Below are 16,369 nucleotides of genomic sequence, written 5' to 3' on the forward strand. Positions count from 1 at the left end.
GGAGCTGACAAACTACTGCCCATAGTCTAAATACCTGCCACCTGTTTTTGTAAGTAAAGTTTTATTGGAACATAGCCATGCAAGTCGTGTACATATTGTTTGACTGCTTTCATGCTACAACTGCAAAGTTGAGTATTTCTGACAGAACATATGGCCCACAAAACCTCAAATATCTGATCGGATACCAAAAAAATGGCTGACACCTGCTCTAGTTTGTATGACCTCTTTGCCTTCTGCTCAAGAGGCTGGTTTTGGGGTGCCTGGGTGGCTCAGTCGATTAAGTGTCTGCCTTCGGCTCAGGTCACGATCCCGGGGTCCTGGGATCAAGCCCCGCGTTGGGCTCCCTCTGCTGCTCCCCCTGCTTGTGCTCACGCTCTCTCTCTCTCTCTCTCTCTCTCTCTGTGTCAAATAAATAAGTAAAATCTTAAAAAAAAAAAAAGGCCGGTTTTCTGTCTCCGTAGATTATGAAGTGCACACAGTGTACTTCTGTTAAGCAGTCTCTATTTTCTTTTTTTCTGATCAAGTCAGAGCCCCTCCAAGTATACCCTGTAGGATACCGGTTGACTGAAATTGAGTTCTGTATTTCCCGAAGTGAGCATTTTAAGAACAGAGTTTTCTGGCGTTTTGGGGATGAAAGCCACAATGAGTTGTTCAACTGAAGAAAAGATTCTCCCTGCAGACTATTCAGGTTTCAAAAGCAAAATCTTAACTTTGTTCCTAGGGGGGAGATTGCACTTGGTAGCTATATTTTAAAAAGAGAGAGAAAAAAAAAACCCAAATGTCAAAGAATAAATAGACTCTCACAAGGCTGCTTAATTTCTGAGAAACACTTTTTCTCTCCCTGCTTTGTGTATGTAACTGCAACTAGAAAACCCAAAACGATTTTTTTTTAAGATTTTCTTTTATTCATTTGAGAGAGAGAAACAGAGAGAGCAGGAGCACAAGGGGGGCAGAGGAAGAGGGAGAAGCAGGCTCCCTGCCGGGCGGGGAGCCTGATGCGGGCCTTGATCCCAGGACCCTGGGATCATGACCTGAGCTGAAAGCAGACGCTTAGCCTACTGAGCCACACAGGTGCCCCCCAAAAAGATTTTTAATGTTAGAGCTGGTTCCCCAAGTTAGCATCTTTATGGGAAAAAAGGTCTGATGAACAGCATGTAGGATTAAAATTTCTTGACAAGGAGGCAAGTTTTTTCTCTTTCTGCATTCCCACATAGAATTTATGGTTTGCATTTTCTGAAAATTGTATTGGTGGTCATTGAGTACCATTCTGATAGAAAAGACAGTAAATGTGAGTAACTGCAAAGAATTTGATGAAACCATTTATTTTATAAATTTGATTATTCATTATTAATCTGATAATCTTTTCCTGTGTTGTATTAATCCTCATGCGCTAAGGATGCAAGTCTCAAATTTTGTTTTGCAAATTTATTTTTAGCATTTTTTAGAGGTGAGATAATATTTCCATATGAAGAAAGCAATGTTACCCAGGTAGGTTTTAAAGATTTTTTTTTTATTGCAATATTAAAAAGGAAGTGCTTGTGCATTTAAAGATTTGTTTAAGGCTCAGATTATTCACGGTATTCGGCATATTTACTTTTATGACCAAATTTAAATAAATTAAGTGTTGTCGAATCACTAGCTTTGTCAAGAGGGTTTGACTTCATAATAATCCTGGTACTTCGTTAATAAGCATATTTCAGTTTTCACTAAACTTGCTGCTGAATGTTTATACGATGGAATCCTATTGCCTTTAAAAAGTTTTTAATTATGTTAGAAACTTCTAGCAATAAGAAATATATTGAATCTAAGAGTAGTCTTATGAATCTGATCCTGTTCCACCTCATGGGGGAATTCAGATGCAGTAGAGTCAGACTTCCCATGACCTAGACTTGGTTCAGAGGATCCCAGCTAAATGTGGTTTGTTCTTCCAGTGACTATTTCCTGAGCACCTACTATGTGCCAGGCGAGGAGCAAGGTGCTACAAATGAAGTGAAGGCTGCTACCAAGTTCCCTCTTGACACTGGGATCTTAAGTCTGAGAGCTTTCATGTGGAGAGCTTTAATCGTATTCTTTTCGGGGAACCCTTGGAATAATGACATTAATTAGCACATCAGACTTGCTGATTCAAAATATTTTTTTAATTTTTTTATTGTTATGTTAATCACCATACATCACATCATTAGTTCTTGATGTAGTGTTCCATGATTCATTGTTTGTGCATAACACCCAGTGCTCCACGCAGAGTATGCCCTCTTTAATACCCATCACCAGACTAACCCATCCCCCCACCCTGGTTCAGAATATTTTTTAAAGGAAATAAAAAAACAAAAAGTAGCTCAGTTAATATGGATTTGATCATTGGCTAGATAATACTCCATATGGTTGGCATTCAAGTCTTTGGGGTCTAGTTCTTTGGGTGACCAAGGAAACTGAAGAACAATTTCTTGTTAGAGAGTGCAAAAAACCCACAACAATATTTGTTATATTCTTAATGATTTTGTACTCCTAACAGAGTCAAAATACGGCTAATGACACCTTATCTGGAGTCCCGTCTCTAAGGGAATCAAAGTGAGTAATCTACTGCTTGATTTAAAAGTTAAGACATCAACTATGGAAAGGTACTTGTTGAGCTATCTTTACTTTTGGAAACTGAGAGTAGGAAATAGACCCAAAGCTTATAGAAAATTGGTTTGTGAGTTCTTAGCAAATAGACAGTAGTCACCCGTCCTCAGCTAATAGCCCCGTGAGGCTGTTCTTTTTGATGCTCTGTAAGTATGTAAGAGGTCAATTTGAATTGGTATTTGAGCTTTAATATGATTTGGTAGCCAGAAAGGTTGGAAGAAGAGTTCAAGGTGGGATGCCATGTATTCCATTTGTTCATGCTTTCACGAAGCATCGGTCATTCAAAAGTCAGAGAGAAGTCTTTGTGAAGTAGGTACCAGCTTCCAGGGACAAGCACGGACAATGAGAAATACATTACAAATATAGATGCTCCCAGTCAGACACAAGGCCAAAATGTCAGTCTAGGCCCGGAGTTAGTCTTACCTGAGTGTCACCGGGAGGGGAAACGTCATGTCTTCATCCTCGTGTAAGGAAGCAGCATCGGAGATAAAATCCATCTACTCTCAATCTTGCTACTACCCCTCGAAGGAGATTTTCATCAACTTTTGAACCAAATCCAAAAGCTCCGGGGAGTATCTGTGATGACATTGAAGAAAAAAAACCTTTCCTAGGTCAAAACAAGGGACATCTGGGTGGCTCAGTGGGTTAAGCGTCTGCCTTCGGCTCAGGCCATGATCTCAGGGTCCTGGGATCGAGCCCCGCATCGGGCTCCCTGCTCCGCGGGCGGTCTGCTTGTGCTCGCTCTCTCTGTCTCTGACAAATAAATAAAATCTTTAAAAGCAAAACAAAGCAAAACAAAACAAAGCTCTTCCTAAGGGGCATCCTTTCAATTAGCATTTTGACCTGGCTGCTTCCACTGAGTCAGCAATGCATAGGTGGAAGGGAACCTTGGGATTCCCCCGGGGGGATAGCAAACGTCTCTAGGGCTCCCCTGAGTGAGGGTGTAGCAGCAAACAGTGAAACTAGTGAGAACTGGGACGGGCAGGACTGGTATTTCTGTCCGTTATGCCTACTTTTTGAACTCCTGATAAAAATGTAGCTTTCCTAGCTATTCAAAGTATATGTGTGAAATAAAAAGCAGAAGATATCAGTGTCCTAGAAGTATCTTAAACTTTAGATGGGAAAAAATATTGATAAGATGTATTTTTTAATTTTTTTAAATTTTTCAAAAAGATTTTATTTATTTTATTTGAGAGAGAGAGAGCATGAGAAGGAGGGGGATCAGAGGGAGAAGCAGACTCCCCGCTGAGTGGGAAGCCTGATGCGGGGCTCGATCCTGGGACTCTGGGATCATGACCTGAGCTGAAGGCAGACACTTAACTGACTGAGCCACCCAGGCGCCCCAAGATACATTTTTTTAAACTCACAAATTAATAAATAGAACACAAATTCGCATACTTGTAATTCATCTTAATTACTAGACTTGAAATATAGAGGAGTTCATTTACAGCCATGAAGCATTTGTTTGTTGAGCACCTACTATGTGTTTGGCCTTGGGGATAAACCCAACTCTCCGGATGGAAAACTGGTTCTAGAACAATGGTTCTCTACCCTGGCTGCATATTAAAATCACCTTGGGAGCTTTTAAAAATCCTGATGTCCAGGCACACTCTGTAACAATTAGATCAGTATTTGGGGGCTGGGACACAGACGTTGGTATTTTTCAATGCCCCCCTGATGGTTCCAGCATGAGGCCAGTTTTTAGAACCAGGAGTCTAGAGTCTGGTAGGATAGACCTAGGATGCAAACAAATAACAATACAGTACAATCCCTACAATAAATGTGACATATTCAGGGTTCCAAAGGATGTTCTACATATCTAAATATAGAGCAGGCAGAGTGGTTGGACTTGAACCCAGGGGCCAGGGAGACCCCTAGAAAGGCAACCTCTGAGCACAGTTAGGAAGGAGCGGTTCTTCCAGCTAGAAAAGCTAGCTGACTACTTATTGTTGCCACAATCCTGCTCTTCTTTCCTCCAGACCTTCCCTGGAACCACCTAGAACTATTGCCCATCCCTTGGAGCTGGGTTTCTCAGCCTCGGCACTATTGACATTTTGGACCTGGTAGTTCTCTAACCGTGTTTGCACTGTAGGATGTGTAACAGATCCCTGACCTCTATCCACTAGATGCCAGTAACACCCAGCCCCCAGTTGTGACAATCAAAAACATCTCCAGATGTTGCCCAATGTCCCCTGGGGGACAGAGTTCGTCCCCCCACCCCAGTTGAGAACGATTGCCCTAGCGTGAATTCTTTATTTTTTTTTTTTTTAAGATTTTATTTATTTGAGAGAGGGGGCAGAGGGAGGGAGAAGCAGGCTCCCCACTGAGCAGGGAGCCTGACACAGCCCATCCCAGGAGTCTGAGATCATGACCCTAGCTGAAGGCAGACACTTAACCTACTGAGCCACCCAGGTGCCCCTAGAGTGAATTCTTTAACTAGATTTCTTTTATCCTAACTTCCCGTGAAGCTCTTCCACATTGAAGAAATAAAAGTGTTGTTTGAGTGGGATTGGAGGAGAGGAATGAGGGAAATTCTGCAAGAGGAGTGATGAGGAAGGGAAGGGGGACTAGAGAGTGCTAGAGGGCAGGTGGGGTCAGGTGGAGAGGGAGTGAGGAAGAAATCAGGGGTGCAGGGCCCCCATGGCGAGTGGTGGACTCCTCTCAGAAATTTTACCTCGGGCCAACTCTTCCTTGGGCCCTCTGCCAGAAGAAGCTGCCTGGGGGTTGCAGGATCCTAATGAATAACAAGATTGTTCAACCATAATTTATATCTTGCTGTTGGCTAGAACTGATAGAGCTTCTGTCTGGTTAGTTTCCCTTGTCATATAAATAATTTATTTTTCTCACATAGGAATCTCTTAGTATGCCCAGTGTTTCTTCAAAGTGAACACTGGAAGCAATAAATACCATAGGCTTAATTTAATTGCTAAAAATCTAACTTGTTTTGAATTTAACATCACCAGTGATCTCCTTCATGTCAATTTCTCTCGTTTTATTAACAGACGATCAGAGCTAAACAAAGCCCTGCAAAGCTTAAGTGAGGTAATCATAGTACATCCTATACCTTGTTTATCATTACTGTTTCTATTTGGGGGAAAGCGTGGAGTTCTGTGTTCCTGAGGAGAAATGTATTCAAAATTCCCCAAATCTGTCATATAAAAGATTGAATAAACTAGTTCCTTTCCTCCAGAAGTCAGAACTGGATGGATCCAGAGTCAGAACTGGATATCACAGTGGAATGCTGTTACAAGGGGATAGATTTTCCTTCATGTAAAACCAAACGTTTCTTAAAATTAGGGCTCCAGAATGAGCTCCCTTGTGTGGTAGCGAGTTCTCAACAGTAGCAAGATGCAAGCAGAGACTGCCTCGCCCCCCCCAGTAGCTTTGATGATACATCAGGAATCTGATAGCACTGTGAATTGGATGATCCCTAGGGGTTATTGTGATTCTAAGATTCTATGAGGCTGTGATAAGTCCTAGGTTGTTTTGTCTGACATTCTCAACTGTCAAAGGAACCTATATATATATATATTTTTTGTTTCAGACTTATTTTACTGTGTGTGCTACGGCAGAGGCCCAAAGGTCAGTCATTTTTAATACTTTTATCCATATTATTTCGTTACTCATGAGAAATGAAGTATTGAGGGGTCTTAGGTTGCAAATTCAAATGTGTTCCTCTAAAATAAATACATATTCATGACATTTTGGATATATGTTTTTATTCTCTGAAACATTCATCACTCTGTCACATTCCTCTTCCCATTTCTTTATGAATCACAGAGGGGTGGGTGGGACTGGGCCATTTGCCTCTGGTGCGGTGATGGTAAGGACTATCAGTGTCCTTAGCCCCAAAGGCCACCAATATAACCAAGAAATGGCTCCCAGTGGTCCAGTCTAGTGAAGGCCAGATAGAGAAGAAGGAACATAATATGGTACTTGGGAGAAGGAGAGAGGGGAGGAAAAGATGGGAAAGAAAGAGAAAAGAAGAGATTAAAAAGTGTGCAGGGGTGCATCAGAGATTGCCCGACAGTTATTTGAGGTTGCACAGATAATCATTTTAAATTGTGTCCATCAGCTGTCTTTGGCCGCATAAGCGAACGACTTACATAGGTCAGTAATCTCGTCACCTGAATCCTGAGCATTCTGTGAGAGTACAAGTCCTAGAAAATGATGGTTTCTGCTCATCAGGCTATTCATTGGTACAAATACTGGCAATTCTTCATGAAATTGTAGATTGACTCCCTATCCACTATATATATTTAGTTCATTTCACTTAACCACTTTTGGTTATTTGCAACATTAATATTTTTTCACGTAAGTCAACACTAAAGTAAAAAAAAATAAGCGATAATGTCTTAAATTGCTAGTTATCTGATAATCTAGATGGAATTGCCAGAGAGGTTTTGGATTTAAGAGACCTTGATGTTCATCCAGGCTGGTATGTGACAGGGCTCCTATGGTGGAAACTCACATGCCTACAGACACCAGGCTATTAGCCAGCTTCGGGTAAGACTTTCGATGTTAAGATGCTTGTCTTTGCAAACAAGTTGCACCCCCGCCAGTTCATACTTCCCGCAGGCAAAATGAATCGGCAGTTGTGTGTGGTCACAGGGTCTCTGGTTTGCAACCTCTGCGACTGTAAACCTCTATAAATGTCTCATGGTTGAAAGTCGTGGGTGGTCACAAGCTTATTGGGCTGTTCCTCCAAGCTCACAGCATCAGTGTCTCCTTTCCTCACTCCCAAGTTTGAAAAAGCATTTACAAATATGTAGGTAGGTTTCCAGTTCAGTAACATTCTGGTTATATATATTTCTCTTTACAGCACATTAAATTGTACATTCACAATAAAAATGAATAAAACAATGAACATATGTGCTGTAATGGTTGCTTTGAGAAGAGTAAAGATTCAACCGATGGGTAAGTTGTCTCTATCTTTACTGCTGTGTTCTTTTTCACATGACTTTGATGTGTTCTTTTTAAAACTGAAAATATCAATAAATTTAAGTATGTGATAGCTTTCTGTTTTGACTCTTGTGAGTCAAAATGTGATTTTTTCCCCCTGCTTTCTCAATAAAGTTTCAGTATACTGTATTTGAAAACAAGATAGGAAAAAAACCTCCTGAGAGAGGGGGACTTCTATTTGGAGTGTTTGATCCATTGCTGCTGGATGTACTTAACTTCGGAATTCTTAGGAGCTGTTGAAGAGCAATTGATATTGCGTGCATATAACTTCCCCCAAATTATTCACGCAGTAAATATTTCTGAGCACCTCTTAAGTATGTACGATTGTCAATATAATAGTATCCAGTTTTATTTTATCACCTATTTTAGACAAATGCTTTTTAAAATGCATCCAGTGTAGGAACCATAATACTTGATGGATCTGAGTGTCTGCCTTGCCTTATTCTTGACCATGTATTTTCTTCTTTTACTGTTGTCTCCAGAACAGTGCTGCTGTTCTGTCAGGATACCATGCCCTTCCTCCCCGGAAGAGTTAGGAAAACTGCAGTGGTATGTAGCACACAGGCTGACATTTTTCCTAAAAGCAACAATAATGATAATAATAATAATAATAATAATAATTATAATAATATTTAATCACCATGCTGGCTAAGGAATTTTGACAGTGAAGAAGGGCTTTCAATTTTAGAGGAAATGCAGTTTTCTGTTGTATCAAGTTTCCATGTGGACCATTACTTTGAAATAGTGGTTTGCAATCTTGGTTGCACATCAAAATCACCTGGGGAGTATATTAGAAATATTCTGGCCCTCTTCCCCTCCACCCCTGCCCCCGCCTCACCAACTGAATGTCATCATATTTTTTAATTTTTCCAGTGTGGTAGTTGAGAAAGAGTATCTCAGTGGTATTTTAATTTGCACTTCTGAGGTCTGTTTGAACATTTTTCATGTATTTGGGGGTCATTTTTGTATTTTTCTTGTTAATTGTGTGTGCATGTCTTTCCCACTTTTTCTACTGGATATCTGATCTGCTTTTTTTTAAAAGATTTTATGTATTTATTAGAGCACGTGAGCACACAAGTAGGCAGAGTGGCTGGCAGAGGGAGAGGGAGAAGCAGACTTCCCTGTGGAGTGGGGAGCCCAATGTGGGGCTCAGTTCCAGGACCCTGAGGTCATGACCTGAGCCGAAGGCAGACGCTTAACGACTGAGCCACCCAGGCGCCCCTGACCAGTTTTTTTTTTAAGATTTTATTTATGTGGGGCGCCTGGGTGGCTCAGTCATTAAGCGTCTGCCTTCGGCTCAGGTCATGGTCCCAGGATCCTGGGATCGAGCCCCACATCGGGCTTTCCACTCAGCAGGAGGCCTGCTTCTCCCTCTCCCACTCCCCCTGCTTGTGTTCCCTCTCTCGCTGTCTCTCTCTGTCAAATAAAGAAATAAAATCTTTAAAAAAAAAAGATTTTATTTATTTATTTGAGAGAGAGAGAGCATGGAGAGGAGCAGAGGGAGAATCTCCAGCAGATTCCCTGCTGAGCACAGAGCCAATGCATCTCAAGACCCTGAGAACATGACCTGAGCCGAAATCAAGAGTTGAATGCTTAACCCACTGCATCACCCAGGCACCCCTGATCACCTGATCAGTTTTTAAGAGTCCTTTATATAGTGGGGTATTAACCCTTTGCAGTATATGTTGCAAATATTTTCTCCCAGTTTGTCAGTTATCTTTTGACTTCGTGTTTTTGTCACGCAAATTAAATTTTTAAAAAAATGTAGGTAAGGGGCGCCTGGTGGCTCAGTCTATTAAGTGTCTGCTTTCCATTCAGGCCATGATCTTGGGGTCCTGGGATCCAGCCCCATAGGCCCAGGCTCCTTGCTCAGCGGGGAGTCTGCCTCTCCCTCTGCCCCCCGCCCCCCCATGCATGAGAGTGCATGCACACACACTCTCTCTCAAATAAATAAATAAATAAATAAATAAATAAATAAAATCTTTTTAAAAAATTGTAGTTAAATTTGCCAGTCTTTTATTGCCTGTGCATTTGAAGTCTTAGCTAGAAAGGCTTTTCCTATGCCCAGGTTATAGGGGAATTCATCCTTGAGTTTTTCTAGTATTTATATGGTTTCTTTTTTTTTTTTTTATTAAATCCACTTGGAATTTATTCTTGTGTGTGGGGCAAGGTATGGATCTAATTTAATCTTTTCAAAAATGTCTAGCCAGGGGTTCCACACCATTTATTAAAAAGTCTATCTTTTCCTCAGCGATTTGAGATGCCATCTTTGGAATATGTTAAATGTTGATAGCTTTTTGGTCCCAATTCCAGACATTAGATGTTAACATTGAGGGAAGCTGAGTGAGGGGTATAGGGAACTCTGTTATTTTTGCAGAGTTTCTGTAAGCCTAAAATTAATTCCATTGAAGAATTTTTTGAGAATCCTGATATCCAGTCTCACACCCTCAGTGACTGATTTAAATGGTCAGGAACACAAGCCTAGGCATTAAGGGTTTTAAAAGCCCTCTTGGCGATTCTAATGTGCAACCAATGTTGAGAATGACTGCCTTAAACTCAGCACCGAAATGAAGGGAAGCTGGGAGGCAGATGACCCCAAAGTCATGGATGACGTGATCACAGGTGTATACAAATATACATAGAAAAAACTAGGAAGTGAATGAATGAAGGAAAATACTCACGGGGCATGGGTGATATTTTGTTTACTATTCCTTTTTTTTTCTTTGCAGCATTTTCAATACTTTATTACAATCAGATAAAATTTGTATTTGAACAAAAGAACATAGATTTTTTTTTTAAAGATTTTATTTATTGATTTGACAGAGAGAGACACAGCGAGAGAGGGAACACAGCAGGGGGAGTGGGAGAGGGAGAAGCAGGCTTTCCGCCGAGCAGGGAGCCTGATGTGGGACTCGATCCCAAGACCCTGGGACCATGACCTGAGCCGAAGGCAGACGCCTAACAACTGAGCCACCCAGGCGCCCCAGGACATACATTTTTCAATGTAAAGCTTCTCATATGGGAACAAAAGGCTAACTGTAGCCTGTCTGCCCTGTGTGGGCTGTATTTCTGGGATATATTAAAACATTGGACCTCGAGGAATAGCTAAAGGACTTTAGTTTAGGATTTATAGCATTTTCTGTAATAAAAAGTGAAGAATCTTTAAGTTTTAAGCTCAACATGCCCCATTAAGCTGAAGGGTTGAGGCCCACTTGAGAGATGGAATTTCTAGAAGTACCAGGATCAGATGAAGAGATAATAGCTCTTTTGAGGCAGCCCCACAGACCTCTGATGCCTGCCCATTCAAAGAGCTGTGAGGAAGAAGCGGAGGGACACAGAAGAGCGGGCAGAATATGAGCTCATTGTCTGGCTAGGGCTCTGTCATTAGCTAGCTGTGTATCCAGCTGTTAATTTTTTATTAATAGAAATACTCCTCAGGTTCCTCCTGTAAAATGAGGAAGTGAGCCCTATCAGCACTTCTCAGACGTTGCTGTGTATATTAGCCACAGAAGATCTGGTCAAAATTCTGATCCAGGAGGTCTGGGAAAGACCTGGGATGCTGCATTTCTACCAGGTTCCCAGGTGAAGCCAGTGCTCCTGGTTCATGGACCTCACTTTCCGCAGTGGGGTCTAGTCCACAGAGCAGCGCTTCTCAACCCTGGATGCACATTGGAATCATCTGGTTTTAAAAACACCCATACCTGCCTCCCACCCTCAGAAATGGTGATGTCATTGGTCTGGGTGCAGTCCAGGCTTTTGGAGTTTTCAGGATTTCTGGGTGGGGTGATTCTTTTTTTTTTTTTTTTAAGATTTTATTTGTGAGAGAGTGAGAGCATGAGTAGAGGGAGAGGGGAGGGGGAGAAGCAGACTCCCCACTGAATGCAGAGCCTGACGTGGGGCTTGATCTCACAACCCTGAGGTCATGACCAGAGCCAAAGGCAGAAGCTTAACTGACTGAGCCACCCAGCTGCCCTATTTTTAAGTTTTTAAAAAGATTTTATTTATTTGAGAGAGAGAACATGAACTAGGGGGAGGGGGAGAGGAGCAGAGGGAGAGGGAGAAGCAGGCTCCCCTCTGAGCAGGGAGCCCAATGCGGGGCTCAATCCCAGGACCCCGAGATCACGACCTGAGTGTAAGGCAGACACTTAACTGACTGAGCCACCCAGGTGCCCACTTCGGGCCCTTTAAAAACCTGATGTGTCAAAGTGGCCGTCTTGGGTGCTGGAAATACTCTCTTTGGATCTGGGTGGTGATGATACAGGTGTATATACGTATAAAAATTCTTCAAACTCTAGATGGAAGATTAGTACAATCTACCGTATGGAGGCTGCTCATTGAAGAAGCGTATTAAAACAGATATGGATGCCTACAGCCACTGCAGAGAGTCCAGTTGAGTGGGCCTGGGATGGAAGCCCCTGCACCACTGCTGCAGCGCTTGGAGGTTTCTCGTGTAGAGCTGGCATTGCCCGCCACTGCTCTGCCCCTCGGTGTGCCTCTCCCGACAGATGGAGGGTTCTGAGTAGCAGAAGTGCCAAGAGTATCCGAGGGAGGCTAGCCTGTTCACAGAGGAGCCCAGGGAATGCGAACCCTCGTGCTGGGGGATTTGGTTGCTGCAAACCCCCAGATTTAAGAAGGAAATTTAATTTATACTTTGCAAAGCACCTGTGCTGTGACTTGGCCCGATGAGTTGCTGCAGTATACAGTTCAGAGAATAGAGTCTCAGAGAACTGGGGTGGATTGCCTAGAAGACTAATGAGAGCTGGAGCCTCAGCCAGGGCTTCTCGACTCATCACTTTTCCGACTGTCTGGCGCCCCTTCGTCCACACTGCCACCCTGAACCCCAGGCTGTGTAGACGGGCCTCTGGCAGGTGTCTAACCACACTAGACTGAGGCAGCATTTCTTTTTATGGGTATGACCTACCTCGGGCTCCTCAACCTAATATTCCTGCCTCCTCTCACCCCAGAGAATCTCTAAGGACACATTCTAGTTGGTGCTCATAAGTCACCATCTAAAACTGGATCCATCAGAGGCTTCCCTAGGTAATAGTTTGTTGCCCCCTCTGGTTACTCTTACCCCCCGCAAGATTGGTGGATCTTGATAGTAGATGAGTTCTTTTCAACCTTGCATGCCATGAAAATATATGGGCCTGGGGGCCTCACCCCTGCACCAAGACCAACTGAAACATGCTGAGGAGTAGACCACAGAAATCTCTGTATATTTTTTAAAAGTGCTCTGGGTTTTCTCATGCACGGCCTAGGTTGAGAACCACTGGGCTAAAGCAACACTGAGGGCATAGCTGATTTATAAACTGGGGACCCCTATGGCCCCAGCTCAATTTATTTTTTCAGTCAACGAACATTTCCGGTCACTATGTGCCAGTTAGCATCATGCTGTGCTATAGTGGTATAAAATTGATTCAGACAGATTCCTATGTTCATCAGTTTCACAAAAATTTATGTATTATTAACTTCAGTTCAAGATTTTCTTGAAACAAAATTCAATAAGTCAAAGAAAAAAAAGGCAGTGTGATTTACCTATTCCAGCCAGTATCACACTAAATGTGAGTGAGCTAAATTTGAGGTTTCATGGAAAAGAAAGGCTTACTTGTGACTCATGAAGACCAGTATGAGAACTTGCTGAAATAAAAAATGCCATTATCCAAATCAATAATAATGATTTTTGCACATTTTTCTAATATGGATCAATACACAGAAGATTGTAAATGTAATTGACAGAATTATGTACTTTGCAAAAACTACAGGAAAAATCTGAAGAACATTTTATGGTTATTGATAAACTTAGAGCTGCTTTTCATTTTATGCCATACCCTTTTGTACCCCATGTTAATACTGAGTTGACATAAGAGTTTGTGAATCTGGGGCGCCTGGGTGGCTCAGTCGGTTAAGCCTCTGCCTTTGGCTCAGGTCATGATCCCAGGGTCCTGGAATCGAGCCCCATGTCGGGCTCCCTGCTCAGCGGGAAGCCTGCTTCTTCCTCTCCCACTCCCCCTGCTTGTGTTCCCTCTCTCGCCGTCTCTCTCTCTGTCAAATAAATAAATAAAATCTTGAAGAAAAAAAAAAAGAGTTTCTGAATCTGTTACGGACAGATACAGTTTGAAATGGATATGATTTTGCCTCAAAGTAAAATCAATTGTGCTAAAAATGATGAGCCAGTTTTGCTAATGCAGATTCGAATATTCAAGGAAAATGATATTTTGATATCTAAGTTTTTAGAAGGATTTTTTTAAACGATTTTATTTATCTGATAGAGAGAGAGCACAAGCAGGGGGAGCAGCAGAAGGAGAGGGAGAAGCAGGCTCCCCGCTGAGCAGGGAGCCCAATGTGGGGCTCGATCCCAGGACCCTGGGATCATGAACTGAGCTGAAGGTAGATGCTTAACCAACTGAACCACCCAGGCACCCAGTTTTTAGAACACTTTACAGTATGTTAGGAACAGTTTGGGCATGTGATTATCCGTTTTTGAGAATACATTTTGTAAAACCTAAAAAAAAAATGTAAGATTCCTAGTATATGAAAACCAACTAGGTGGGTAACAGCATGTAACAGCTCCCGCTGCCCCACCAGAAGCACATAGAAGTGTTACAAGATCTCTTCAACTGAGTGATAAGTGATAAAGCACAAGAGCCTGAGAGCAGTGGTGAGTGAGTGAGTGACCCGGAACTGGCAATTCATAAAAGAGCATCCCTCCTGGCTAATTCCTCTCCGAGGGAGGAAGTGGTGGAAGTGGGCAGGGGCAGGGGGCCAGTGGCAAGGGCACAGCAGGTGTGCAGGGCAGAGGCTGGGAGTAGCAGGTCCCTGGTGGAGCCAAGTCACCTTGGTGGTGTCGGGTGGTTGCTAGAGGAGATGAGCCTCTCTATCGCTCATTCGTGTCTCACGTGCATCTCTCTGATTCTTTCCTTTAGTGACCTGCAGGATCCTGTCGTATGTCTTGCTGGTCATCCAGATGGCTCACCATTTTCTTCTAGCAATTCCATCCCAGTTGTTCCTCGGGCCACCATTCTCTCCCAGGTCTCCAGTGCCTTCTCTTTTGCTGAACCTCTAAATCATCCACCTGTAACCCAGAGCCCTCCCTCTCCAACACGAGGGATTTACCTTCCTTCTTCCCAGCCTTCAGCTCCCCTAGCTTCCAGCTCTGCCATTGATATGCCCCCCAGTTCTGGAACTATCTTTTCCCCTATGCCCCAAACTGATCTTTCCCACACACTGCCAACTGTGAAATCCGCACTTTCCTCTCCCACTGCGTCTGCCCCTGCGAATGTCATCACGACCAGCACACCTCCTGACAAGACAGGTAAATATGAGGAGTCACGCTGCTGCTGTTTGTTACAGTCTGGCTTCCTGAATCGCAGGGGCTAGCCTGCCAAATCAAGATATCTGTAACAAGGCCATGTTGAACCTTTCTTTTTTATGATACCTGCTTGATTTCGAGAGCTTTCCTCCAGAGATTCGTAGAACATAGATGTGGCTAAGTTTGATTGTTTTGACCAAGGGAGTGGAGAAATAGCTCTGAGGCAAACGTATCTCATTTTGTCGAGATGAGTTATTTTACAGGTTTCTTTCTCCCACAAAAGGTTATTAGGTCACTGTTTTCAACATTCTGAAGAGGAAACTGTTGAACTTTTTTTTTTTTAAGATTTTATTTATTTATTTGACAGAGAGAGACACAACCAGAGAGGGAACACGAGCAGGGGGAGTGGGAGAGGGAGAAGCAGGCTTCCCACCGAGCAGGGAGCCCGATGTGGGGCTCGATCCCAGGACCCCAGGATCATGACCTGAGCCAAAGGCAGACACTTAACGACTGAGCCACCCAGGCGCTCACTGTTGAACTTTAAAAAAAAAAAAAAAGATTTATTTATTTATTTTAGAGAGAGAGAGAGAGAGAGAGAGAGAGGGAGAGAGGGAGTGTGGTGGGGAGAGGGACAGAGGGAGAGGGCGAAAAAAATCTCAGATTCCCCGCTGAGCACGGAGCCCGAAGCAGGGCTCGAACCCACCACCATGAGATCAGGACCTGAGCCGAAACCAAGAGTCAGACACTTAACCGACTGAGCCACCCAGGCACCCCAAGAAAACTTCTGTACTGTTAAACACGGTAATTCCATTTAGAAAGATGACAAGAGAAAAATTTAGCTTTCTTGAAAACAAGTCAGTTACGGAGTGACAGACGTGGGACTGAGCTAAGGTTGCCTTGAGGAGGGGAGAAATGTTCAGAAGACCTATGTGTGGGTCTGCAGGTGTCCTCACCTGCAGTGTGATCTGGGATAAGCCATTTAGCTGACTTTAGCCTACACGACTTTAAGATGGAAATAATCACACTAGTTGCACTGGGTTTGGAATGATGGTTACAGGAGAATGCCCTGGAACCTGCAGAGGGCTCCCCACACACAAAGTTGGCTTAGGGGTAAAGAGATAAAGACAAGAGCGGAAGATGCAAGAGAGAATTCTGGATGCTTTGAAGGTTCAATTCAGTGAGTAAGAAGCAGACCTTCCTTTAGATTTCGGGGGAGTGGGAGGCAAAACCAAGTTCTTGGTGACATGAGATTGGAGCTCAGGTTGTGATCTCCACCTTCTCCCCCACAGTGCAAGCATCCCCAGGAGATTGGGAGCGGCTGCCAAATGACTTGATATTTCTTTTTTCTTTTCTTTTCTTTCTTTTTTTTTTTTTTAAGATTTTATTTATTTATTAGAGAGAGAGAGAGAGTACAAGCAGGGGGAGTGGCAGAGGGAAAGGGAGAAGCAGACTCCCCACTGAGCAGGGAGCACGATG

General features: G+C 43.0%; 1 protein-coding gene across 1 annotated transcript in view; it reads left to right on the forward strand.

Annotated features, from left to right (window-relative positions):
* Positions 1-16,369, forward strand: part of ADGRG2 (adhesion G protein-coupled receptor G2) — an 84,025-nt gene that overhangs the window by 40,632 nt on the left and 27,024 nt on the right. The window contains exons 9-15 of the mRNA XM_028122583.2: positions 1,436-1,488; positions 2,513-2,568; positions 5,625-5,664; positions 6,167-6,204; positions 7,445-7,539; positions 8,067-8,133; positions 14,508-14,896. Of these exons, the coding sequence (XP_027978384.1) occupies positions 1,436-1,488; positions 2,513-2,568; positions 5,625-5,664; positions 6,167-6,204; positions 7,445-7,539; positions 8,067-8,133; positions 14,508-14,896 (738 nt within the window). The remainder of the gene's footprint in view (positions 1-1,435; positions 1,489-2,512; positions 2,569-5,624; positions 5,665-6,166; positions 6,205-7,444; positions 7,540-8,066; positions 8,134-14,507; positions 14,897-16,369) is intronic.

Source organism: Eumetopias jubatus, unplaced genomic scaffold (genome assembly GCF_037043125.1).
Source record: "Eumetopias jubatus isolate StellerSeaLion01/CBP00866 unplaced genomic scaffold, mEumJub1_p1.0 scaffold_11, whole genome shotgun sequence".
NCBI classification, from domain to species: domain Eukaryota; kingdom Metazoa; phylum Chordata; class Mammalia; order Carnivora; family Otariidae; genus Eumetopias; species Eumetopias jubatus.